We start from the raw sequence: 25,304 nt of genomic DNA on the forward strand, positions 1-25,304 counted from the left end.
TCCTCTGAGATGTTCACTCCAAGTTACTCGAAGGAGCTCTGCCTCTCCACTGGAGCACTGTCGATGATCAGTGGAGCATAGGAGCACTCTTCCTGCCAAGCCCTCAGCCATCTCTGGCGTTGTTGATATTCAGCTTTAGGCAGTTGGTATGACACCATGCTGTAAGGTCATCTACGTACCTCCTTCAGATAGGCTGATTGGTCATCAGTGTTGTCTGCAAGCATTACCATGGAGGTTGACTTTTGTGTGGCTGTACAATCGTGGGTGTAGAGGGACTATGGTAGAGGGCTTAGGACAAATCCCTGTGGGACTCCAGTGTTGAGGGTTATGGAGTTGGACACACAACTTCCCACCACTTGGGGTCTGCCTGTGAGAAAATCCAGTAAAGTCGGTACTTTTGGCACTTGTTATTTTATTTTGAAAATAGAAGAAATTTTTTTTGAGAGAGGTAAAAATTCTGCAGGTCTATCGTCCGTCCACATCCAACATGTTTCCCCGAAAGTTCAATCACAACCAATCCAGCTGTCATGTTGCACAGTTTGGTGGTTGTGTGGTGCGTAACTGCTTAGAAGAACATATTCTTAGCAACAGATGGAAATACAACACATCACGGAGGCCGATGTGTCTTTATGCTCCATTATTGTACAAAATATGGCGTCTTCCAACCTTGAAAAATGAAAAATAGTTTACTGGTAAAACACCTTATTGCACAACATTAAACTAATGTTACAACGTCAGTGCACTTCTCAATCCTCAATTATTGTTAAAAATGATAATATTCAAACCTTTTCTCTAACATTGTGGAATTGTTTCCAAAGACTCCTCGTGTAAATACAACATAAACTCAGAAAGATGTCTGTTTGTAATTTTGTTGTTGTCCTTTAGAATGGTGAAAAACAACGAAGATGCTCCCTGGAGACAAATCAATTTGAGGTGAACTAAATTGTCTGAAGCAGAGGGGCAACATGTGGCAAAGCCGGAATTTAATCTACGTCTGTATCTCTAACTGGAATGTGTGTGGAATGAGGTTTGGACTTTGGATACAACACCCCTAATTGAACATGTTGTGAACTCTGACCTGAAGGCAGAGTTCTGAGTGACTCTCACCTTCTGCTCATTGTGTACGAAGTTGGCCAACTCGTCCACAGTCAGATGGTCCTTCCTGTTACTGTACGCCATCATCAGCAGGAATAAATCTCGTCTGAGAGACATCATCTTGTAGAAGACCGAAAACTCCTCATATGTCAGCGACCCCTGCTGGTCATCTGTGTCTGCCTCCTGTATGGATGGAAATGTGATGAAACGTGACTTTTTTGCTGATGTAGGACTTCTTTTGTTATATCTTTCACCTTTTGGAGTAGGAACCAGTGCAGCCCCCTGGATAAATCCACTCTAATCCATCTAAAATTCCCCCAAATAAAAATACTTTAAATATATATTTTAGTAAATTTATTAAATTAAATTAATAAAATGTATAAGATCTCTCCAATAACAATAGCTAAATATTTGAACAGGTTTCTTTTGCCATAGTATTTATTAGGGCTGCAACAAATGATTATTTGGATCATCAATGAATCTGATGGGGTTTCGACACGATCAATCGATTAATCGAATTATCAATCAATCAATCAATTTTTTTATATAGCGCCAAATCACAACAAACAGTTGCCCCAAGGCGCTCTATATTGCAAGGCAAGGCCATACAATAATTATGTAAAACCCCAACGGTACTATGAGGTCCCTAAGATAAGATGGGATCTGATTATTCAAAACCTTATAAGTAAGAAGAAGAATTTTAAATTCTATTCTAGAATTAACAGGAAGCCAATGAAGAGAGGCCAATATGGGTGAGATATGCTCTCTCCTTCTAGTCCCCGTCAGTACTCTAGCTGCAGCATTTTGAATTAACTGAAGGCTTTTCAGGGAACTTTTAGGACAACCTGATAATAATGAATTACAATAGTCCAGCCTAGAGGAAATAAATGCATGAATTAGTTTTTCAGCATCACTCTGAGACAAGACCTTTCTGATTTTAGAGATATTGCGTAAATGCAAAAAAGCAGTCCTACATATTTGTTTAATATGCGCTTTGAATGACATATCCTGATCAAAAATGACTCCAAGATTTCTCACAGTATTACTAGAGGTCAGGGTAATGCCATCCACAGTAAGGATCTGGTTAGACACCATGTTTCTAAGATTTGTGGGGCCAAGTACAATAACTTCAGTTTATCTGAGTTTAAAAGCAGGAAATTAGAGGTCATCCATGTCTTTATGTCTGTAAGACAATCCTGCAGTTTAGCTAATTGGTGTGTGTCCTCTGGCTTCATGGATAGATAAAGCTGGGTATCATCTGCGTAACAATGAAAATTTAAGCAATACCGTCTAATAATACTGCCTAAGGGAAGCATATATAAAGTGAATAAAATTGGTCCTAGCACAGAACCTTGTGGAACTCCATAATTAACTTTAGTCTGTGAAGAAGATTCCCCATTTACATGAACAAATTGTAATCTATTAGACAAATATGATTCAAACCACCGCAGCGCAGTGCCTTTAATACCTATGGCATGCTCTAATCTCTGTAATAAAATTTTATGGTCAACAGTATCAAAAGCAGCACTGAGGTCTAACAGAACAAGCACAGAGATGAGTCCACTGTCCGAGGCCATAAGAAGATCATTTGTAACCTTCACTAATGCTGTTTCTGTACTATGATGAATTCTAAAACCTGACTGAAACTCTTCAAATAGACCATTCCTCTGCAGATGATCAGTTAGCTGTTTTACAACTACCCTTTCAAGAATTTTTGAGAGAAAAGGAAGGTTGGAGATTGGCCTATAATTAGCTAAGATAGCTGGGTCAAGTGGTGGCTTTTTAAGTAATGGTTTAATTACTGCCACCTTAAAAGCCTGTGGTACATAGCCAACTAACAAAGATAGATTGATCATATTTAAGATCGAAGCATTAAATAATGGTAGGGCTTCCTTGAACAGCCTGGTAGGAATGGGGTCTAATAAACATGTTGATGGTTTGGATGAAGTAACTAATGAAAATAACTCAGACAGAACAATCGGAGAGAAAGAGTCTAACCAAATACCGGCATCACTGAAAGCAGCCAAAGATAACGATACGTCTTTGGGATGGTTATGAGTAATTTTTTCTCTAATAGTTAAAATTTTGTTAGCAAAGAAAGTCATGAAGTCATTACTAGTTAAAGTTAATGGAATACTCAGCTCAATAGAGCTCTGACTCTTTGTCAGCCTGGCTACAGTGCTGAAAAGAAACCTGGGGTTATTCTTATTTTCTTCAATTAGTGATGAGTAGAAAGATGTCCTAGCTTTACGGAGGGCTTTTTTTTATAGAGCAACAGACTCTTTTTCCAGGCTAAGTGAAGATCTTCTAAATTAGTGAGACGCCATTTCCTCTCCAACTTACGGGTTATCTGCTTTAAGCTACGAGTTTGTGAGTTATACCACGGAGTCAGACACTTCTGATTTAAAGCTCTCTTTTTCAGAGGAGCTACAGCATCCAAAGTTGTCTTCAATGAGGATGTAAAACTATTGACGAGATACTCTATCTCCCTTACAGAGTTTAGGTAGCTACTCTGCACTGTGTTGTTATATGGCATTAGAGAACATAAAGAAGGAATCATATCCTTAAACCTAGTTACAGCGCTTTCTGAAAGACTTCTAGTGTAATGAAACTTATTCCCTACTGCTGGGTAGTCCATCAGAGTAAATGTAAATGTTATTAAGAAATGATAAGACAGAAGGGAGTTTTCAGGGAATACTGTTAAGTCTTCTATTTCCATACCATAAGTCAGAACAAGATCTAAGATATGATTAAAGTGGTGGGTGGACTCATTTACTTTTTGAGCAAAGCCAATAGAGTCTAATAATAGATCAAATGCAGTGTTGAGGCTGTCATTCTCAGCATCTGTGTGGATGTTAAAATCGCCCACTATAATTATCTTATCTGAGCTAAGCACTAAGTCAGACAAAAGGTCTGAAAATTCACAGAGAAACTCACAGTAACGACCAGGTGGACGATAGATAATAACAAATAAAACTGGTTTTTGGGACTTCCAATTTGGATGGACAAGACTAAGAGACAAGCTTTCAAATGAATTAAAGCTCTGTCTGGGTTTTTGATTAATTAATAAGCTGGAATGGAAGATTGCTGCTAATCCTCCGCCCCGGCCCGTGCTACGAGCATTCTGACAGTTAGTGTGACTCGGGGGTGTTGACTCATTTAAACTAACATATTCATCCTGCTGTAACCAGGTTTCTGTTAGGCAGAATAAATCAATATGTTGATCAATTATTATATCATTTACCAACAGGGACTTAGAAGAGAGAGACCTAATGTTTAATAGACCACATTTAACTGTTTTAGTCTGTGGTGCAGTTGAAGGTGCTATATTATTTTTTCTTTTTGAATTTTTATGCTTAAATAGATTTTTGCTGGTTATTGGTAGTCTGGGAGCAGGCACCGTCTCTATGGGGATGGGGTAATGAGGGGATGGCAGGGGGAGAGAAGCTGCAGAGAGGTGTGTAAGACTACAACTCTGCTTCCTGGTCCCAACCCTGGATAGTCACGGTTTGGAGGATTTAAGAAAATTGGCCAGATTTCTAGAAATGAGAGCTGCTCCATCCAAAGTGGGATGGATGCCGTCTCTCCTAACAAGACCAGGTTTTCCCCAGAAGCTTTGCCAATTATCTATGAAGCCCACCTCATTTTTTGGACACAACTCAGACAGCCAGCAATTCAAGGAGAACATGCGGCTAAACATGTCACTCCCGGTCCGATTGGGGAGGGGCCCAGAGAAAACTACAGAGTCAACCACCAGTAGAGGCAAGAATTAGCAGGGAATTTTTTTTTAAATGTGCCAGGGAAACTATTTTTCTCTCCTTCCATGACTTTATTTAACAAGAGCAAAACAACCACTGATTGTCACTCTCTTGCCTCTACTGGTGGTTGTCTCTCACTGCGGTATTGTATCACTTCCTGTTCCGGAGCACAGCAGTGTTTTTCTGTATCTGTTAGCTATTTAGTCTGCGCAGTTAGATTGATCTAGTTATCTAGATTACGATTTGTTTCCCAGTGTAATCTTTACGTGCCTTAACTAAAGCACTCCTTCTGCTGAATCACCTCTAAATTATTTACACATTATTCACTTTGCGTGTTTTTAGGAATCTGCTAGCTTAGCGTAGCTACTAGCTCTTAGCCGATTTAGCATGGCGGCTTCTCTTGTCTCTCCCGCACTTTTCTGCTCTGGGTGTGAAATGTTTAGTTATTCCTCGGCCTCCTTTAGCAGTAACGGTACTTGTAATAACTGTAGCTTATTCGTAGCTTTGGAGGCCAGGCTGGGCGAATTGGAGACTCGGCTCCGCACCGTGGAAAATTCTACAGCTAGCCAGGCCCCTGTAGTCGGTGCGGACCAAGGTAGCTTAGCCGCCGTTAGTTACCCCCTGGCAGATCCCGAGCAGCCGGGAAAGCAGGCTGACTGGGTGACTGTGAGGAGGAAGCGTAGCCCTAAACAGAAGCCCCATGTACACCGCCAACCCGTTCACATCTCTAACCGTTTTTCCCCACTCGACGACACACCCGCCGAGGATCAAACTCTGGTTATTGGCGACTCTGTTTTGCGAAATGTGAAGTTAGCAACACCAGCAACCATAGTCAACTGTCTTCCGGGGGCCAGAGCAGGCGACACTGAAGGAAATTTGAAACTGCTGGCTAAGGCTAAGCGTAAATTTGGTAAGATTGTAATTCACGTCGGCAGTAATGACACCCGGTTACGCCAATCGGAGGTCACTAAAATTAACATTAAATCGGTGTGTAACTTTGCAAAAACAATGTCGGACTCTGTAGTTTTCTCTGGGCCCCTCCCCAATCAGACCGGGAGTGACATGTTTAGACGCATGTTCTCCTTGAATTGCTGGCTGTCTGAGTGGTGTCCAAAAAATGAGGTGGGCTTCATAGATAATTGGCAAAGCTTCTGGGGAAAACCTGGTCTTGTTAGGAGAGACGGCATCCATCCCACTTTGGATGGAACAGCTCTCATTTCTAGAAATCTGGCCAATTTTCTTAAATCCTCCAAACCGTGACTATCCAGGGTTGGGACCAGGAAGCAGAGTTGTAGTCTTACACACCTCTCTGCAGCTTCTCTCCCCCTGTCATCCCCTCATTACCCCATCCCCGTAGAGACGGTGCCTGCTCCCAGACCACCAATAACCAGCAAAAATCTATTTAAGCATAAAAATTCAAAAAGAAAAAATAATATAGCACCTTCAACTGCACCACAGACTAAAACAGTTAAATGTGGTCTATTAAACATTAGGTCTCTCTCTTCTAAGTCCCTGTTGGTAAATGATATAATAATTGATCAACATATTGATTTATTCTGCCTTACAGAAACCTGGTTACAGCAGGATGAATATGTTAGTTTAAATGAGTCAACACCCCCGAGTCACACTAACTGTCAGAATGCTCGTAGCACGGGCCGGGGTGGAGGATTAGCAGCAATCTTCCATTCCAGCTTATTAATTAATCAAAACCCAGACAGAGCTTTAATTCATTTGAAAGCTTGACTCTTAGTCTTGTCCATCCAAATTGGAAGTCCCAAAAAACAGTTTTATTTGTTATTATCTATCGTCCACCTGGTCGTTACTGTGAGTTTCTCTGTGAATTTTCAGACCTTTTGTCTGACTTAGTGCTTAGCTCAGATAAGATAATTATAGTGGGCGATTTTAACATCCACACAGATGCTGAGAATGACAGCCTCAACACTGCATTTAATCTATTATTAGACTCTATTGGCTTTGCTCAAAAAGTAAATGAGTCCACCCACCACTTTAATCATATCTTAGATCTTGTTCTGACTTATGGTATGGAAATAGAAGACTTAACAGTATTCCCTGAAAACTCCCTTCTGTCTGATCATTTCTTAATAACATTTACATTTACTCTGATGGACTACCCAGCAGTGGGGAATAAGTTTCATTACACTAGAAGTCTTTCAGAAAGCGCTGTAACTAGGTTTAAGGATATGATTCCTTCTTTATGTTCTCTAATGCCATATACCAACACAGTGCAGAGTAGCTACCTAAACTCTGTAAGTGAGATAGAGTATCTCGTCAATAGTTTTACATCCTCATTGAAGACAACTTTGGATGCTGTAGCTCCTCTAAAAAAGAGAGCTTTAAATCAGAAGTGCCTGACTCCGTGGTATAACTCACAAACTCGTAGCTTAAAGCAGATAACCCGTAAGTTGGAGAGGAAATGGCGTCTCACTAATTTAGAAGATCTTCACTTAGCCTGGAAAAAGAGTCTGTTGCTCTATAAAAAAGCCCTCCGTAAAGCTAGGACATCTTTCTACTCATCACTAATTGAAGAAAATAAGAACAACCCCAGGTTTCTTTTCAGCACTGTAGCCAGGCTGACAAAGAGGCAGAGCTCTATTGAGCTGAGTATTCCATTAACTTTAACTAGTAATGACTTCATGACTTTCTTTGCTAACAAAATTTTAACTATTAGAGAAAAAATTACTCATAACCATCCCAAAGACGTATCGTTATCTTTGGCTGCTTTCAGTGATGCCGGTATTTGGTTAGACTCTTTCTCTCCGATTGTTCTGTCTGAGTTATTTTCGTTAGTTACTTCATCCAAACCATCAACATGTTTATTAGACCCCATTCCTACCAGGCTGCTCAAGGAAGCCCTACCATTATTTAATGCTTCGATTTTAAATATGATCAATCTATCTTTGTTAGTTGGCTATGTACCACAGGCTTTTAAGGTGGCAGTAATTAAACCATTACTTAAAAAGCCATCACTTGACCCAGCTATCTTAGCTAAATATAGGCCAATCTCCAACCTTCCTTTTCTCTCAAAAATTCTTGAAAGGGTAGTTGTAAAACAGCTAACTGATCATCTGCAGAGGAATGGTCTATTTGAAGAGTTTCAGTCAGGTTTTAGAATTCATCATAGTACAGAAACAGCATTAGCATCACTCTGAGACAAGACCTTTCTGATTTTAGAGATATTGCGTAAATGCAAAAAAGCAGTCCTACATATTTGTTTAATATGCGCTTTGAATGACATATCCTGATCAAAAATGACTCCAAGATTTCTCACAGTATTACTAGAGGTCAGGGTAATGCCATCCAGAGTAAGGATCTGGTTAGACACCATGTTTCTAAAATTAGAAAGGTCTTGTCTCAGAGTGATGCTGAAAAACTAATTCATGCATTTATTTCCTCTAGGCTGGACTATTGTAATTCATTATTATCAGGTTGTCCTAAAAGTTCCCTAAAAAGCCTTCAGTTAATTCAAAATGCTGCAGCTAGAGTACTGACGGGGACTAGAAGGAGAGAGCATATCTCACCCATATTGGCCTCTCTTCATTGGCTTCCTGTTAATTCTAGAATAGAATTTAAAATTCTTCTTCTTACTTATAAGGTTTTGAATAATCAGGTCCCATCTTATCTTAGGGACCTCGTAGTACCATATCACCCCAATAGAGCGCTTCGCTCTCAGACTGCAGACTTACTTGTAGTTCCTAGGGTTTGTAAGAGTAGAATGGGAGGCAGAGCCTTCAGCTTTCAGGCTCCTCTCCTCTGGAACCAGCTCCCAATTCAGATCAGGGAGACAGACACCCTCTCTACTTTTAAGATTAGGCTTAAAACTTTCCTTTTTGCTAAAGCTTATAGTTAGGGCTGGATCAGGTGACCCTGAACCATCCCTTAGTTATGCTGCTATAGATGTAGACTGCTGGGGGGTTCCCATGATGCACTGTTTCTTTCTCTTTTTGCTCTGTATGCACCACTCTGCATTTAATCATTAGTGATCGATCTCTGCTCCCCTCCACAGCATGTGTTTTTCCTGGTTCTCTCCCTCAGCCCCAACCAGTCCCAGCAGAAGACTGCCCCTCCCTGAGCCTGGTTCTGCTGGAGGTTTCTTCCTGTTAAAAGGGAGTTTTTCCTTCCCACTGTCGCCAAGTGCTTGCTCACAGGGGGTCGTTTTGACCGTTGGGGTTTTACATAATTATTGTATGGCCTTGCCTTACAATATAAAGCGCCTTGGGGCAACTGTTTGTTGTGATTTGGCACTATATAAAAAAATTGATTGATTGATTGATTGATTGATTATTTGAAAACTTAAAATATTTGAAAATCAACAAATCGTCAAATGTCCCTTGGCTGTTGAAATATAAAATAATAAAGAATAAAACAGTTTATAATAAAGAAAACAAATAATTATTTCAAATGGCATTGTTTTATCAAAGTGCTGAGTTGCCATAAAACAACATTGAAACATATTAATTAAAATATATGGTGAAAAAAGAGGTATTGTTGTTGCTGCAAATGAGTAATTAGCATAACGAGTTAACCATAAAACCTAAATCAAAAACTGTTGCCTGACTCATTATATGTGCAACATTCTCTGTATAACTTGTAAACTATGTGGTCATTTCACAGTGACACATGTGACTCATGTCCCTTTCTCTAAAATTGTATTGTAGCATTATTAGCAGTGTTGCCACAGTAACTTTGAAAAAGTAATCCGATTACTGATTACTGATTACTCCTTGAAAAAGTAACTTAGTTACTTTACTGATTACTCAATTGGAAAAGTAACTAAGTTAGATTACTAGTTACTTTTTTAGTTACTTTTCCCAGCTGCCGACAACAACCCTCTGCCACCTCAATATGACAATGATACTTGTTTTGCCAAAACTCACTTTATAGTCACCCTTTCTTGACTTCAATGAAAATAAATACTTGTTTTATAAAAAGTAAAATAAAGACCTCTTTCTTGACCTCATATTTAACTGTTGACAGCACTGTAACAGTAAAACTTGCCATTTCTAACCTACATTGTTTATAAATGTAACTATTGAATTCTTTCTAACATTTTTCTAACATTTAAATTCTCTCTAAACATTTTACTTGTCCAGATTATTATTATAAGTAGTATTAGTAGTTGTAGTAAACAAAAAAGGCTTCAAAACTGGACCTTTAATCTAGGGTTGTTGTGGGGGGGCACATCCCTCCCCCACGCCCCCATTCCATCTGGATTCGCCCCTGCTTTGGCGTTTGAGCACAAAGAATGGATAACATTTATTTATGCAGAAAACATGACCAGATTTACAGGTAAGAAAGTTATATTGCGTTTTCAAATCATGTGCTCCTCAGAAAGAGAGTTTAGGTGCATTTGAGTGGAAAATAGTGTTAGTTGTTGACACGTCGCGGAGGATCAGCTGTTTTTAGCAGCAGATACGGAGCGGCTCAGCTCAGAATTCTAAATAAAGGAGAAAAAAGCATAAAAATGTCTTTGTAAAGCTCAGTGCAGGTGTGCAGTTGTCACTGCACTTTAAGAGGTGAGGACGAGTCGTAGCTGCTGTAGAAAACCGCGGATGAAAAGCTCACAGCTCGCTTAAAGTGGGCAGTTCAGTCAAACCCCGACCTCCTGTCCACGGACCAAGTTTAATGCTGCTATTGACCTACAATGAAAAATAATAGTAACGCACAGTGACATGGAGAAATAACTTTAATCTGATTACTGATTTGGAAAGATTAACGCGTGAGATTACTCGTTACTAAAAAAGTGGTTAGATTAAAGTAATGCGTTACTAAGCATCACTGATTATTAGTTATTATTACGATTATTATTGTTGCTATTATTATTAATATATAAATAAAAATAAATTAAAAAAATATTATAATTTGTAATACATTTGACTTTTCTATGACTTTTCTTTCTCAGAATCTTTAAAAAATTTAATCGCTGTTTGAAATGCACAGAATGTTTTACCCAGAAACAGAAAATGAAAAGACAACAGTACTGTTTATTTCTTTCTTCTTTTTTTTTTTGCCTGTAAAACGGTCTTTCCCTTAAACACAAACAGGAAAATGTTCAGTCTAAATACTAATTACTCATATTTCCTCCTGTTTGTTTGGTCATTCATTGCCTGAGGCACTGTGGCAACCAGACATTTTTTTTTTATTTTGTATTTTTGTAGAACTTGCCTGGTGTGTGACAAGGCTGTGTGGCCCCTAAATGTTCTGGTCACTATGTGCACTATGATGCATGAACCCAGGATAAAGCTGCAGTCACATATGGTTTTAATGAATGAAATTTTATAGACAAGGTCCTGCAATGGAGCTAATCATCACACAGGAACATCAAACATCATTTGCGCAGTACAGCTGCTATGTAGGCAGCAGGTTAATTTTACTTAAGTAAGTATGATACAAAAACACTCAAGAAACCCATTTATGTACAGCAAATTTCTGCCCGGCTCTCGGGTTCAAATTGGCTCTGCCACCCGGCAAGGATTTTCCAAAAAATGAACTGAAGTGTTGTTGAAAATGTTCCAGTTCAATTGTATTTCAAGCTTATCGAATGGTAGTTTTTCTTTATTTAGCAGTTTCAAACAAATAATTAAATAAGAAATATGTTTCTCATTTTCTTCGTATCAAATCAGCCACCAACAGCAGAGATCACCACCAGTGAGCGACTTCAGCGTTCTGTGAAGCCACAGCGCTGAAGGCAGTTCAGAGCGGACAGTGTCTCTCTCCGCTCTGATCTGAAAGGGAAAAAAAACTCCCATCAAAATCTTTCATTAAATAATCCAGAGTTACTTCTGTGTCCCCTAGATGCTGATACATTCAGAAATGTCTGGTTTATTTTTACAGTTTAAAGGCTTTGTGTTTCCAAAACACTCCATTTGCTCAGTGAGAGTGAGGGGGGAGGGGGGAGGCAAATAGACAATTAGTGGTTATATTGTGGGGTTTGATAAGCAATGCAATCCCACTCAAAAAATTGAAAAAAACAAAAAAACAAAAACTGTTATGCCAGCTTCACTGGATTAAACGTACAGTGTCATTTTTGAAGAAGAGCACAAATGCTATGCCCATCAAATATTAATGCGTTCTTAACTTTTCAGCATTATTTATTTTATTAACTGATGCTTTGACAGAAACATACAAAAAATAACTTTGATATTACAAATATTGCAACATGTTGTTGTTGTCCATCCAGCTGCTCCAGATTCATTCGGAGTCGCCACGGCGGATACAACCAGATTCGCATTGGTATTTGGCACAGGTTTTACGCCGGATGCCCGTCCTGACGCAACTCCAGTTTTACCTAGAGAAACACACACAGCCGCTGGTGTTCCAAAGAGGTCTCCCATCCAAGTACTAACCAGGTCCCACACTGCTTAGCTTCTGTGATTTGATGGGATCAGGCTGACACAGAGCAGATCAGCTTTATTACAAATATTACAACATAAATGTCATTTTTGGGTTTACTATTCTTGCTTTCAATGCATCTAAAACCAGTCAAATTAATTAAAATAGGGCTTGCCAATAACATTTTAATGGTGTAAAACCCTATAGCTTCAGGGTGCTCGGCCCCTGGACCCCCAGAGGTGACCCGTGATCACATAAATTATCTGGCACTAAAATTGTCATAGCTAGAACCCTGTTAAAATATATTAATTATGTCCATAAATTTCCTCAAATTCCTGTGATCACTACAACCCCTGGTAAAAATTATGGAATCACCAGCCTCGGAGGATGTTCATTCAGTTGTTTAATTTTGTAGAAAAAAAGCAGATGACAGACATGACACAAAACTAAAGTAATTTCAAATGGCAACTTTCTGGCTTTAAGAAACACTATAAGAAATCAAGAAAAAAAGATTGTGGCAGTCAATAACGGTTACTTTTTTAGACCAAGCAGAGGAAAAAAATATGGAATCATTCAATTCTGAGGAAAAAATTATGGAATCACCCTGTAAATTTTCATCCCCCAAACTAACACCTGCATCAAATCAGATCTGCTCGTTAGTCTGCATCTAAAAAGGAGTGATCACACCTTGGAGAGCTGTTGCACCAAGTGGACTGACATGAATCATGGCTCCAACATGAGAGATGTCAGTTGAAACAAAGGAGAGGATTATCAAACTCTTAAAAGAGGGTAAATCATCATGCAGTGTTGCAAAAGATGTTGGTTGTTCACAGTCAGCTGTGTCTAAACTCTGGACCGAATACAAACAACATGGGAAGGTTGTTAAAGGCAAACATACTGGTAGACCAAGGAAGACATCAAAGCGTCAAGACAGAAAACTTAAAGCAATATGTCTCAAAACTCGAAAATGCACAACAAAACAAATGAGGAACGAATGGGAGGAAACTGGAGTCAACGTCTGTGACCGAACTGTAAGAAACCGCCTAAAGGCAATGGGATTTACATACAGAAAAGCTAAACGAAAGCCATCATTAACACCTAAACAGAAAAAAACAAGGTTACAATGGGCTAAGGAAAAGCAATCGTGGACTGTGGATGACTGGATGAAAGTCATATTCAGTGATGAATCTCAAATCTGCATTGGGCAAGGTGATGATGCTGGAACTTTTGTTTGGTGCCGTTCCAATGAGATTTATAAAGATGACTGCCTGAAGAGAACATGTAAATTTCCACAGTCATTGATGATATGGGTCTGCATGTCAGGTAAAGGCACTGGGGAGATGGCTGTCATTACATCATCACTAAATGCACAAGTTTACGTTGATATTTTGGACAATTGAAAGGATGTTTGGGGATGATGAAATCATTTTTCAAGATGATAATGCATCTTGCCATAGAGCAAAAACTGCGAAAACATTCCTTGCAAAAAGACACATAGGGTCAATGTCATGGCATAGGGTCAATGTCAACGAGCAGATCTGATTTGATGCAGGTGTTAGTTTGGGGGATGAAAATTTACAGGGTGATTCCATAATTTTTTCCTCAGAATTGAGTGATTCCATATTTTTTTCCTCTGCTTGGTCTAAAAAAGTAACCGTTACTGACTGCCACAATCTTTTTTTCTTGATTTCTTATAGTGTTTCTTAAAGCCAGAAAGTTGCCATTTGAAATTACTTTAGTTTTGTGTCATGTCTGTGATCTGCTTTTTTTCTACAAAATAAAACAACTGAATGAACATCCTCCGAGGCCGGTGATTCCATAATTTTTGCCAGGGGTTGTATGACTTCCACTCCTGCAGATGTCGCTGTCAGTTTAGTAGGCTGATTGCCTCCTGTCACCTGTCACTTCCAGAATTATTTTATAGGTGAGCAATACAGAAAATACAAGTGAATTGCGTTCATCTATTAAAGCTGAAGAGGCTGCATTTGGGTTTTAAAGGAGAGCTAAGTAACTTTTTTACCTTAATTTTACAGTTCGGAGGTAATTCTTATGGTTAAATTAATTGTTTTAGGGAGAATGAGAGCTCTCTCTCCCCCACCAAGGCTTTTGTAGCAGAAAACCAGCCTTGCAACTTGAGAGAAACTGACCCAGAGTTGTGTGAACGAGAGTCACAAGCCTCGCAAGAAACACAAACTGCTTTACGGCACTACAACAACACCAAATACATGCCCCCCTGTCGAGGCACCGGCGAGCTACCAGCTATAAGTACAAGCCAGCAACTTTATTTTTTACAAGTTCATAATCGTGACAGAGCCAGCAGAAAAAAAAACGCTGTCGGAGGAAGCAAGAAAGAGGAAAAACAGCGTGACAAAGTGAGGGGTCACACACAGGTCAACCTCGGTTGGGCTTTCTTGGAATAGCAGAGCTGAAAGACAAAGAAGTGTGAAAAACAGATGCAAACCTGTGTTCCTGCTGATGAGGAAAGCTTTGGAGTGGAGTTCACTTGCTAAAGCACAATGGTATATTTTCTCACTGATTGTATATGTCCTGGCAGAGAGAGAGAGAGAGAGAGAGAGAGAGAGAGAGAGAGAGAGAGAGCAATGCACACATGACACAGGCGGGGGGCAGAGAGAGAGTAAATAACAGACAGAAAGAGAGATCTGCCAGAGCTAAACTGTTCTCCGTGTATTTCTGGATTGTCACGTTGTTGACACGGTTCCATGGATTGTGTAAAAACAAATGCACATGGACAGTGGAGGATGGGGAGGGGGGCAGTGAGTTTTTTATGACAGTTTTGTGACATATGTATTCCCAAGCTGTAGGGGGAGCTCTGTACAGAAGAATGTGACCAAAAAAACAGATGAAACAGCAAATAACTCACCAAAAATACGTAGTTCTCCTTAAAATCACGCGATCAAGCGACGTGTCATATGATCCCAAATTGAAGACACATGACAGAGTGTCAGTGGTGGGCACAGTTCTGATAATCCGATAACAGATAATTATGTAAGATAATGTTTTCATTATCGGATTACGAGGGTAGGCTGAAAAGCTCGAAGGCTCACCAAGGAGAAATGCCATTTCAATAAAACTTGGCATGCATTAAGTTCAACTCTTCTGATGACTAACTGTATTATTTTCTTCCAGGTTGTGAGGTAGTGTGTGGTTCAAAGCCAAGTTTGAAAGTTCGTGGTAGAGGGAAACGGCATAAATGGACAAAATCTGGCATCGCGGTGTGATTAAGTACCTGCATAAGAAGGGGTTAAAGCCCAAGGACATTCATGTGGATATGGTTGCTACATTAGGGGATGAAGCTCCCTCCATATCTACAGTGCAGAAGTGGGCAGCTGAATTTAAGAGGGGCAGAGACAGCCTTGAAGACGACCCAAGGTCTGGGCGGCCTGCAACAGCCACAACCCAGAAAAACATTGACCTTGTTCATGAAATGGTGATGGACAACAGACGATCGACGATTAATCAGCCAGCAGATGCTGTGGGAATATCCCGTGAGAGAATTGAACACATTCTGCATGAAGAACTTGGAATGTCAAAGGTGTCAGCTCGGTGGGTGCCACATCTTCTGATGCCTGATCAGAAACGCACCAGGCTAGTCATGTCAAAGGCAAACTTGGCGCTATTTGTAGAGGATCCAGCCAATTACATGGAACGTTTTCTTACCCAGGATGAGTGTTGGGTTCACCTCTTTGAACCAGAGACAAAAAAACAATCAATGCAGTGGAAACATCCAAGGTCACCACCTCCAAAGAAGGCCAAGATCGTTTCGTCTGCGGGGAAGGTCATGGTTTCAGTTTTCTGGGATGCCAAGGGTGTACCACTGTGTTCGTGGATTATCTTGAAAAGGGACAAACCATAAATGGACAGTACTATTCTAACCTACTGAGACAGTTACGGGAGGCTATCAAAAAGAAGCGACCAGGAAAGCTGACGAAAGGGGTGCTTTTCCATCAAAACAATGCCCCAGCTCACAAGTCAACAGTGGCCATGGCCACTATCCACGAGTGTGGATTCAAACTGGTAGATCACCCACCATACTCCCCTGACTTGGCACCCTCGGACTTTCATCTGTTCCCAAACCTGAAAAAAAAACTTGGCTGGGAAGCACTATCGGAGCAATGATGAGGTGATGGTTGCCGTTGAGGACTATTTTTACTCTCAAGATGAAAGCTTCTATGCCAAGGGAATCGAAGCACTCAAGCACTGCTGGAAGAAGTGTGTGGAGTTACAGGGAGACTATGTAGAAAAATAACCCTGAATTTGTTCAATTCGACAACTGCATCATAGTCAGCTTTAGAACTTTTCAGCCTACCCTCGTATCTTTTTAGATAACTTTAAAAACCATTATCGGACTAATTATCTTCCGATGAATTTTTGTCCGATAACTTTTAGACCGATAATGTAGTAAACAAAGCTGAACAGCAGCACACATTTCTAAAATTGAAAATCAGTTGAGCACCTACCTGATAAAAGTTTCCTAACAGATGTATGGTTTCACCCTCTGCAAACAGAAGACAGCTGCTTCTATGAAGAACTACACTATCCTCTGGAGGCAAAGGAAAAACTGGTTTAAAAAAAAAAAAAAATCATTTTCTTTAACACCATATTGATACGCTGGCAATATCACCCAAGTCATCCAGAGGCATACATTTTTAACTTATGGTTCAAATTTTAACCAAACTAATTTTGGACACTCGGGAGGAGCTCGGAGTCGAGCCACTGCTCCTCCACGTCAAAAGGAGTCAGTTGAGGTGGCTCGGGCATCTTTTCCGGATGCCCCCTGGACGCCTCGCTGGAGAGGTGTTCCGGGCACGTCCCATTGGGAGGAGGCCCCGGGGAAGACCCAGGACATGCTGGAGGGACTACATCTCTTGGCTGGCTTGGGAACGCCTTGGGGTTCCCCCGGAGGAGCTGGGAGAGGTGTGTGTGGATTGGGAGGTCTGGGCGACTTTGCTTGAGCTGCTGCCCCCGTGACCCGACTCCAGATAAAGCGGAAGAAAATGGATGGATGGATGGATGGATAATTTTGGACAAGTTATTTAAAATTACTGTCATGTCTGAAGTTTTATAAAGTGAAAATAACAGATATATGTTTTAGTTTTAAAGTAATGTGCTAATTTTTAAGGTTTTAGTGTGGACATGCTGTGCCGAGCAGTGCATTATGGGTAGGATTATGTAATCTCGGTAAATTCACGACAGGACAAATGCATTTCAGACACTCTGTTCAGGCTCCACGGACAACAGCATTAAACTCTAGTGCCTAAAACTCTTGTGAATATATTCCCTGGGTTTATAGACGTTATTGTATTTGCGTTTGTTAAATTCCACGCATCTTAAATGTCGCAGCAGACATGGATTATCTGGAATTTTGTTTTGGAAAAATTTCAAGGCCTCTACTGCCATCTACTGGCCAGTAGTGTTCATGGCAGTTCATGGCAGTATTCATCCTGAAGATGAGCACACTGTATGATATTTTTAATCACAAGTTTTTTCAAACTTAATTTACAAAAACTCTCAATGGGAGACATCAAAGTTTAAAAACAAAACGACAAAAAAAAAAAACATTACAAGACAGCTCTGCGGTGTTTGCACATGCACAGTGGGAGCGGTAGGAAGCTTGTTGCCCCTCACTCAGCAGCAGGAAACCCTCACGACGGCTGACCAGAATAATATCAAACAGGTTTGATTTTCATTCGACCATACGATCAGCAATCAGGAGGTGGTCGTGAGATGTTAAATGCAGCTTGTTACTTCATGTACACTACACGATGCAGGACGCGCGATTAACCTGAAACTCGGTCCAAAAAAAATTCTCACATGAATGAAAAATCATCTGAACATTCTCACATTCTTTCCACATGCAAAACATGTTGTGATGAGACTTCCAGGGCTCCGTAAAAATGCCTGTTTTTACAAATACAAAATGGAATATTTTACAAAAGCACATCTGTAAACACCAACACACGACACACGTCACATTAACGTGTTGCTTTACATAGTGAATGACTGAACCAATCAGTGTTTAGCAGAGGTACATTTTACCCAGAATCCTTTGCGATCTGTCTGTCTTTGTTACAAAACCTCAGAATTAGTGCATTATTCAACATTAAAAGATATATGTTATATTTTAACTTTGTACAAATGACAGAATTGACATTAATGGAGTTATTCTATCAGTATTCATTTTATTTATACACCAAAGCATAAGTCAGTATGACTTTATTTTCCAAGACCTCCACCTGACCGGAGCGTTGTGAGTGGTAGAGAATTGGGCTTGGTGATGGCTCTCAGCTTGCCTCTGCACTGTAAGCCATGTAGTAAATAAGAACTTCCAGCAGGAGGCAGGATGTTCAAACATAGAAGTGTGGGCTCATTGTTTGGGTCTGCTGTCGCTTTGATGTTTCCAGAAGTGATCGTGGTGTTAAAACTCAAATTCAGTTTATTAGTAGTTGCAAATATACTAGAAACAATACTGGAATTTATCAGTTATCTGTAACTTCCGATACATTTTTGGGTGGTTTATCGGTTTATCTTTATCAAAGATAACTTTTCAGTTATCTGATTATCTGTTATCGAAGTTAATTTTTTGGTTATCTGTGCCCACCACTGCAGAGTGTTATGGTATTATGAGTATTATATGGGTGTTTTACGAGGTCTGTCAATAAAGTAACGGTCCTTTTTATTTTTTTCAAAAACTATATGGATTTCATTCATATGTTTTTACGTCAGACATGCTTGAACCCTCGTGCGCATGCGTGAGTTTTTTCACGCCTGTCGGTGACGTCATTCGTATGTGAGCACGCCTTGGGAAGGAGTGGTCCCGCCCCCTCGTCGGATTTTCATTGTCTGGAAATGGCGGAATGAAAAGGACTTTTTTTCCATCAGAATTTTTTCAGAAGCTGTTAGAGACTGGCACCTGGAAACCATTCGAAAAATTTATCTGGCTTTCGGTGAAAATTTTACGGGCTTCACAGAGAATAAGGACTGTTACTACATCTTTAAGGACATGCAGCTTCTCATTGATGCAAGGCAAACTCCTAAGGATTTTATGTGGATTAGATTACCAGCAGTTGTCGGCATATATAACTGAGTATCATCAGCATAGCAGTCAAAGTCATAGCAGCAATATGTGCCAAGGGGTGCTATATAAAGGGAGAAAATCAGGGGGCCTAAGAGGGACCCCTGTGCAACCCAAAATTTCATGTCACTAAGGTTAGAGGTAGTGTTATTTCACAAAACACAGTGAGAACAATTGGTCAGGTATGACATTAACCACACAAGGGCACTCCCAGTAATCCCAAAATGATTTACCAGCGTATGGAGTAGAATATGATGATCCACGGGATCAAACGCAGCACTGAGAACAGTTTACAATCAGGATACATTAATTAATGCAGTAATAGGCATTACCAAAATGTGAATTAAGATCAGATTATAAGTCACTTTTTAATTTTAAATTTATTTTTACTAGTTTGGGAGGTCCTGCAACTTATATTCCAAAGTGACATATATGAAAAATACTGCACTGTCATCTTTGGTACAACCTGAAAGAGGTACTGTGAAGGTGAAGGTATTGCACATTTAACCTTGATGTCAACCACTGTAAAACAAGAAGACGAAGCTCTGAATAAGAAAGATGTTCTTTTTCTTTAAGAATGAGTAGATCTAATAAATCATACCCTCAAACTGAAAGACCACACTCAAGGAAATGTAACCTTCATACTACTCGGCACAACACTTCTTTGGACTGTGTGGGACAGCAAGAAAAGCAACGGGAAGTCAGCAAGGCTGAGCTAAATTAAAGTAAAGCTACTACCTTTTACAAATGTTTTACAAAAGAGTTTTAAAAAGATTGCATTGTTCAGTTTGTTTTTGAGTGGCGGGGTGACAGCCAATCAGATTAGAGTTGCACTGTGACGTCAGTGGCTGGTCTCGCCAAAATTGCTTCATTTTGTGTGTTTATATACATATTTTCCATATTATGTAAAAACTAGAGAGAAATAAAGACTTCTAATACTGGTTTTTAGAACTTAATAACACCTCTGAACTTATTATTTTGTGAATGTTAGCATGGTGACAGCACAAGCTGGTACCTAGCTGCAAAACTCTGTTTCATTTTTGTGTATCCTTGTGGATCCGGTTAGAGCCTGTGTGGTGCCGCTGGTCGGCTCTGAGGACTGTCGGCCCGGCCGTCCACGTCTTCGCCGGATTGATGTGCACCAGTGGCACTCTTGGAACCTGGGCTTGCTTCGCCGGGTTCCGAACAGTGAGACTGTCATCCCCACTGAGGTCCTTACCCTGGGTCTCCTGAACCTCAGATCACTGTCCTCGAAATCATTGTTGATTAATGATTTAATCATGGATCATCGTTTAGATATGATTGGCTTGTGTGAAACCTGGCTCAAACCCACAACTCTCCTTCCTCTGAATGAGGCCTGTCCACCAGCATACACATTTAGTCACGTGTCTCGTGGTGTGAAGCAAGGCGGGGGTGTGGCTTTTATTTACACATCTAGGTTTTCTTTATTAGCTGTTGGGGGTCACAAATATAATTCGTTTGAGCATCTGACTCTCCGTTATGCCCATGATGCTAAGTACTGTCAGGGTCATAAAACTGGAAATCAGCTATGTTATTTTGTCACTGTTTATAGGCCCCCTGGCCCATATTCTGACTTCTTAGATGAATTTGGTGCGTTCATCTCTAGTTTGTCAACTAGTGCAGATAACATTTTGATTATTGGTGACTTTAACATTCATATAAATAAGCCCTCTGATCCCCTTAGCAAATCATTTATGCAAATTGTGGATGCTTTAGGATTCCAGCAATGCATTCAGGACCCAACACACATTAGTGGAAATACCATGGATCTGGTTCTTGCACGTGGGTTTGCTGTCACAAATATTGACATTTTGCCTCTCGTATCTATAGTCTCTGACCATTCACTTATCAGGTTTACATTTACGCTGCCACATTTAGTGGAACAACAACCTTGTCTACAACTGCAGCATTGTATTAAACCCTCAACTATGACTGACTACCTGATATTTTAGCTTTGAATCTGGAGAATACTATCAGTGGATAGCCTTGCGGATAGTCTAAATTTAATGCTTAAAACTACACTTGATAAGATTGCGCCTCCTCTTTTAAGGTCACGCCCTCCTAAGGCACAGTCACCTTGGTTCAATGATTATTTGCGTGATCTCAGGCAGAAGGCTAGAGGTTTGGAACGGAAATGGCATTATTCCAAATTAGAGGTGTTCCGCCTTGTGTGGCGGGATGCTATTTTAGATTATAAGCATGCACTACTGGCCACAAAGCGGACCTATTACTCTGATTTGATCAGTAAAAACAAACATAACTCAAAGTTTTTGTTTGACACGGTCGCATTTCTTATTCACGGGCAGCCACCTGTTAGTCGTTCTCCCTTTTTAGCATAGGATTTCTTGGATTATTTTGAGAAGAAAATAGAAGATATTAGGCTGAGCATATCTCAGCACGCCTTGGCCCAGCCATTAAAACCTGCTATGGAGGTGGGCGCTACCATTGAGGTGTTACCTAGATTGACAGAATTTAATAGTATTTCATTGCGCATGCTGACGAAACTTGTGGCGTCTACAAAAAGCACAACCTGTTTATTTGATCCCATACCAACAAAATTGTTTAAGGACCTGTGGCCCACTCTTGGGCCGACTGTGCTGGAAATTATCAATCTGTCATTAACCTCTGGATCTGTTCCGAAATGTTTTAAATCAGCAGTGATTAAACCATTACTTAAGAAATCTAATCTTGACCCTAATGTATTGAAAAATTACAGGCCGATATCAAATCTATCATTCTGTTCCAAAATTTTAGAAAAGGTGGTTTCACGGCAGCTCACAGATCACCTCACTGAGAATGATCTTTTTGAGCCGCTGCAGTCTGCTTTTAGGAAATATCACTCCACAGAGACAGCGCTCACTAAAGTTGTGAATGATCTTCTACGAGCAATGGACTCAGACACCATTACGGTTTTGGTGTTGTTAGATCTCAGTGCTGCGTTTGATACCGTGGATCATCATATTTTGCTCAATAGGTTGGAGAATTTTTGGGGGATTACTGGAAGTGCCCTTACCTGGTTGACGTCATATCTGTCCAGTCGTTCTCAATGTGTCTTGTATAATGGCACTACCTCTGACCTTGCTGACATGAGATTTGGGGTTCCACAATGATCTGTTTTCAGCCCCTTGCTTTTCTCCCTGTATGTGGCACCCCTTGGGCGTATACTGCGGAGTTTTGGGATTGCCTTTCATTGTTATGCTGATGATACTCAGTTGTACATGCCGATAACTGCGGGAAATCTCACTCCCATAAAATCCCTGGAGGACTGTCTTCTATCAGTGAGAAGTTGGATGTCTAGTAACTTCCTACTTTTAAACTTTAATAAGACTGAAATGATGGTTCTTGGTCCAGCGAGACATTGGCATCAGTTTGACCAGCTGGCGCTCAGCCTGGGTTCCTGTGTCATACATCATACGGACAAAATGAGGAACCTGTTGTGTGTGGGCCGTCAGAAGAGGAGGTACTGCTGGCCCACCACCAGTGGGCGCTCTGCCTGAAGTGCGGGCTTCAGGCACGAGAGGGCGCTGCCACCATGGACACAGCCGGGGGTGACAGCTGTTGCTCATTACCTCTTGACAGCTGTCACCCATCTACTCAACATCATCTCACTCCATAAAGACCAGACGTGATCTCCACCTCGTTGCCGAGATATCATACTTCATTGGAGGTAATATCCTCAGCCTTTTGTAAATCTGTTTATTGTGAGTGTTTGCAGGAGAACCGGTCGTTTTTGAGGAGGCTGTGCAAGACGGCGCTCCTTTTCAGCTGAGACCGCTGCAACGCGCTGAGTGTGAGGTGGAGGTGGCATTCCCACCGTTATTGTTACTGGGTGTACACACACCCACACTTGACTGTCTTTGTTCTTCGCCAGCAGTACCAGATCCGACAGTCGGGGACGGTGATCACCTGGGAATTCGGGACTTGGCGGCTCCAGTATTCACCAGGTTCTGGGGCGGCGGAAATCGTGTGGTTCCGGCTCTCCTCAGGACAGACGTCTTCTATCCTCGAGCCTGCCCACACGTCACCTTTGTGTATTGACTGTTGTGATATTCTGAGATTGTCTGTATGTTCGTTGTGCACATTCACAACATTAAATTGTTATATTTTGGCTCATCTATTGACCGTTCATTTGTGCCCCCTGTTGTGGGTCCGTGTCACTACACTTTCCCAACAGGATATCTCGGCCAGCGTCATGGACTCCGAGGGGCGTCACCCGGCTGTTGAACGACCAATGGGAGAGCAGGGAGCGCAGGCGTCTGCAGGAGATGTGATTGGTGAGCTGCAGCACATTCTCACCGCCTTTACGGCTCGGTTGGATCAAATGACTGAGCAAAACATCCTCCTGAACCGCAGGGTGGAGGCTCTCTCCGCACAGATGGCGGCGAGCGCTCAGGGCGCTGCTGCAGCTCGTCCTCCTGCCGACCCTGTGCAGGATATAAATGTTCCAGTGGTGGTTCAACAACCCCTCCCACCATCCCCTGAAGCATACATAAGCCCTCCTGAGCCGTACGGAGGTTGTGTGGAGACGTGCGCGGACTTTCTTATGCAGTGTTCGCTCGTCTTCGCACAACGTCCCGTCATGTACGCGTCAGATGCTAGTAAAATAGCTTATGTGATTGCTCTGCTTCGGGGTAAAGCACGCGCCTGGGCTACGGCGCTTTGGGAACAGAACTCACTGTTGTTATCAGCATACACTGGGTTTGTGGGGGAGTTCAGAACAGTGTTTGATCACCCTAACAGAGGAGAGACCGCTTCAACAGTGCTGCTGTCAATGAGACAGGGACGTGAGAGCGCAGCCGCTTATGCAGTCAACTTCCGCATCGCGGCTGCGAGGTCCGGCTGGAATAACATTGCGCTCCGCGCCGCCTTCATAAAGGGACTGGTAGCTAAGAAGGAACCGCGGGATTTAGATGGGCTTATCGATCTCGTTATACAGTTAGACAATCGGTTGGAGGAACGCCGTCGGGAGCGAGGCGAAGGACGTGACCGGATACGCGCCGCCCCTCTCCCTTCCGGGTTCGAAAAGGGGCCGCCCTCCCCACGCTCCACAGCCGCAGCGCTTTGTGGGGCAACAGCTCCCCCTGCTGACGTTGTTAGGGAAATGCACAGGGCCAAAATGGGGAGGCTGATCCGTGGAGAGTGTTTTCTCTGCAGCTCAACTGAGCACACACAGAGGAACTGCCCCAAACGGCCAAAACGACAACACTCACCCTTAGAGACTGGGCTAAGGGGGGGTCAAAACATTCAAGTAAGACACACACAAATTGCCACACGACTCCCAGTCACAATCCTGAGTGGGGATTTAACCCTTCAAGCCCGAGCACTGGTGGACACGGGGTCAGAAGGGAATCTGCTAGACAGCAGATGGGCAAGGGAGGTAGGGCTCCCTCTGGTGGTGCTTCCTTCGCCATTGCAGGTGCGGGCATTAGATGGCACCCTCCTCCTTTTACTCACACACAAGACACAACCAGTAACTCTGGTGGTGTCTGGAAACCATCGGGAGGAGATTGAGTTTTTTGTATCTCCTTCTACCTCCCGCGTGATTTTGGGCATCCCATGGATGTTGAAGCACAATCCCCGGATTGATTGGCCATCTGGGGTGGTGGTTCAGTGGAGCGAAACCTGCCATCGGGGGTGTTTAGGATCCTCGGTTCCTCCCGGTTCACAGGCTAAGGAGGAGGTCAAAGTCCCTCCCAATCTGACGGCAGTGCCGGTTGAGTACCACGATCTTGCTGACGTCTTCAGCAAGGATCTGGCACTCACCCTTCCCCCGCACCATCCGTACGATTGTGCCATTGATTTGTTTCCAGGCGCTGAGTTCCCGTCCAGCAGGCTGTACAACCTCTCACGACCTGAGCGCGAATCAATGGAGACCTACATCCGGGACTCATTAGTTGCCGGGCTGATCCGGAACTCCACCTCCCCGATGGGGGCAGGTTTCTTTTTTGTGGGCAAGAAAGATGGCGGACTCCGTCCATGCATTGATT

At 41.7% G+C, this 25,304-nt stretch overlaps 1 protein-coding gene across 5 annotated transcripts in view; it reads right to left on the bottom strand.

Moving 5' to 3' along the window:
* The window catches only part of LOC117509407 (1-phosphatidylinositol 4,5-bisphosphate phosphodiesterase eta-1-like), a 277,298-nt gene that overhangs the window by 119,040 nt on the left and 132,954 nt on the right, over positions 1-25,304 (bottom strand). For all 5 annotated transcript variants that reach the window (XM_034169076.1, XM_034169077.1, XM_034169078.1 and 2 more), the window contains one exon: positions 1,108-1,278. In XM_034169076.1, coding sequence (XP_034024967.1) covers positions 1,108-1,278 — 171 coding nt within the window. The remainder of the gene's footprint in view (positions 1-1,107; positions 1,279-25,304) is intronic.

The sequence above is a fragment of the Thalassophryne amazonica genome, chromosome 4 (genome assembly GCF_902500255.1).
Source record: "Thalassophryne amazonica chromosome 4, fThaAma1.1, whole genome shotgun sequence".
Lineage (NCBI taxonomy): Eukaryota > Metazoa > Chordata > Actinopteri > Batrachoidiformes > Batrachoididae > Thalassophryne > Thalassophryne amazonica.